This window comes from Sinocyclocheilus anshuiensis, unplaced genomic scaffold (genome assembly GCF_001515605.1).
Source record: "Sinocyclocheilus anshuiensis isolate Anshui unplaced genomic scaffold, SAMN03320099.WGS_v1.1 scaffold1392, whole genome shotgun sequence".
In the NCBI taxonomy this organism is placed as follows: domain Eukaryota; kingdom Metazoa; phylum Chordata; class Actinopteri; order Cypriniformes; family Cyprinidae; genus Sinocyclocheilus; species Sinocyclocheilus anshuiensis.
The window spans coordinates 869666-870269 of NW_015542476.1; the positions used below are offsets into that span (position 1 = coordinate 869666).

The 604-nt window shown below is 37.1% G+C and overlaps 1 protein-coding gene across 1 annotated transcript in view; it reads right to left on the bottom strand.

Moving 5' to 3' along the window:
- LOC107693825 (FK506-binding protein 15-like) overlaps positions 1 to 604 on the bottom strand; it is a 5699-nt gene that overhangs the window by 3097 nt on the left and 1998 nt on the right. Inside the window, exon 7 of the mRNA XM_016493346.1 lies at positions 154 to 273. Within this exon, the coding sequence (XP_016348832.1) occupies positions 154 to 273 (120 nt within the window). The remainder of the gene's footprint in view (positions 1 to 153; positions 274 to 604) is intronic.

Genomic DNA, 604 nt, shown 5'->3' on the forward strand with positions numbered 1-604 from the left:
AAGGGATCACAAATCATTCCACTGAGAGACATAATGGGGTTTATAGTTGCACTTTTACTTCACAGGCCATTCAGGAAACAAATCTGAGATTTAAATAGCATTACGATCATATACAGTATATGTAATGTAAGCAACCTTTCCAATCCTCCTGACCTCTGTTTCTGAGTCGCTGGGGTCAGGCTGAGCTGGAATGGCCCCAGCGAGAAAGGGAAGCATAGGTTGACCCATCTTGGCTATACGTGAGATCAGTTTGGCTTTGGAAGCATCTGAAGTCTACAAGAAAGAACAAATATAGCTGGAGCTTCAGCATTTTAGCCACTTCAGGCACATGCCATCTGTCTAAATGTTAAGGAAAATATTACTCACCGTCAGGCATTCGGATTTTACTTTCCCCTTAGGAGCTTGGTCTCTGAATACAAATGATCAATAACTTGTATAAATTCATAAGAATCAGTTTACGAATGTGAGTCTTTAAGTCACTTAATGAAAACACCCGGATAACAAAATCTTTATATTTTGACCTTTCCATATGTATAACGCATTAAAAAGAAAAATCATTGTATTGATTTTTTTTGTCGTTTTCTAGTGTTTTACTATATATATA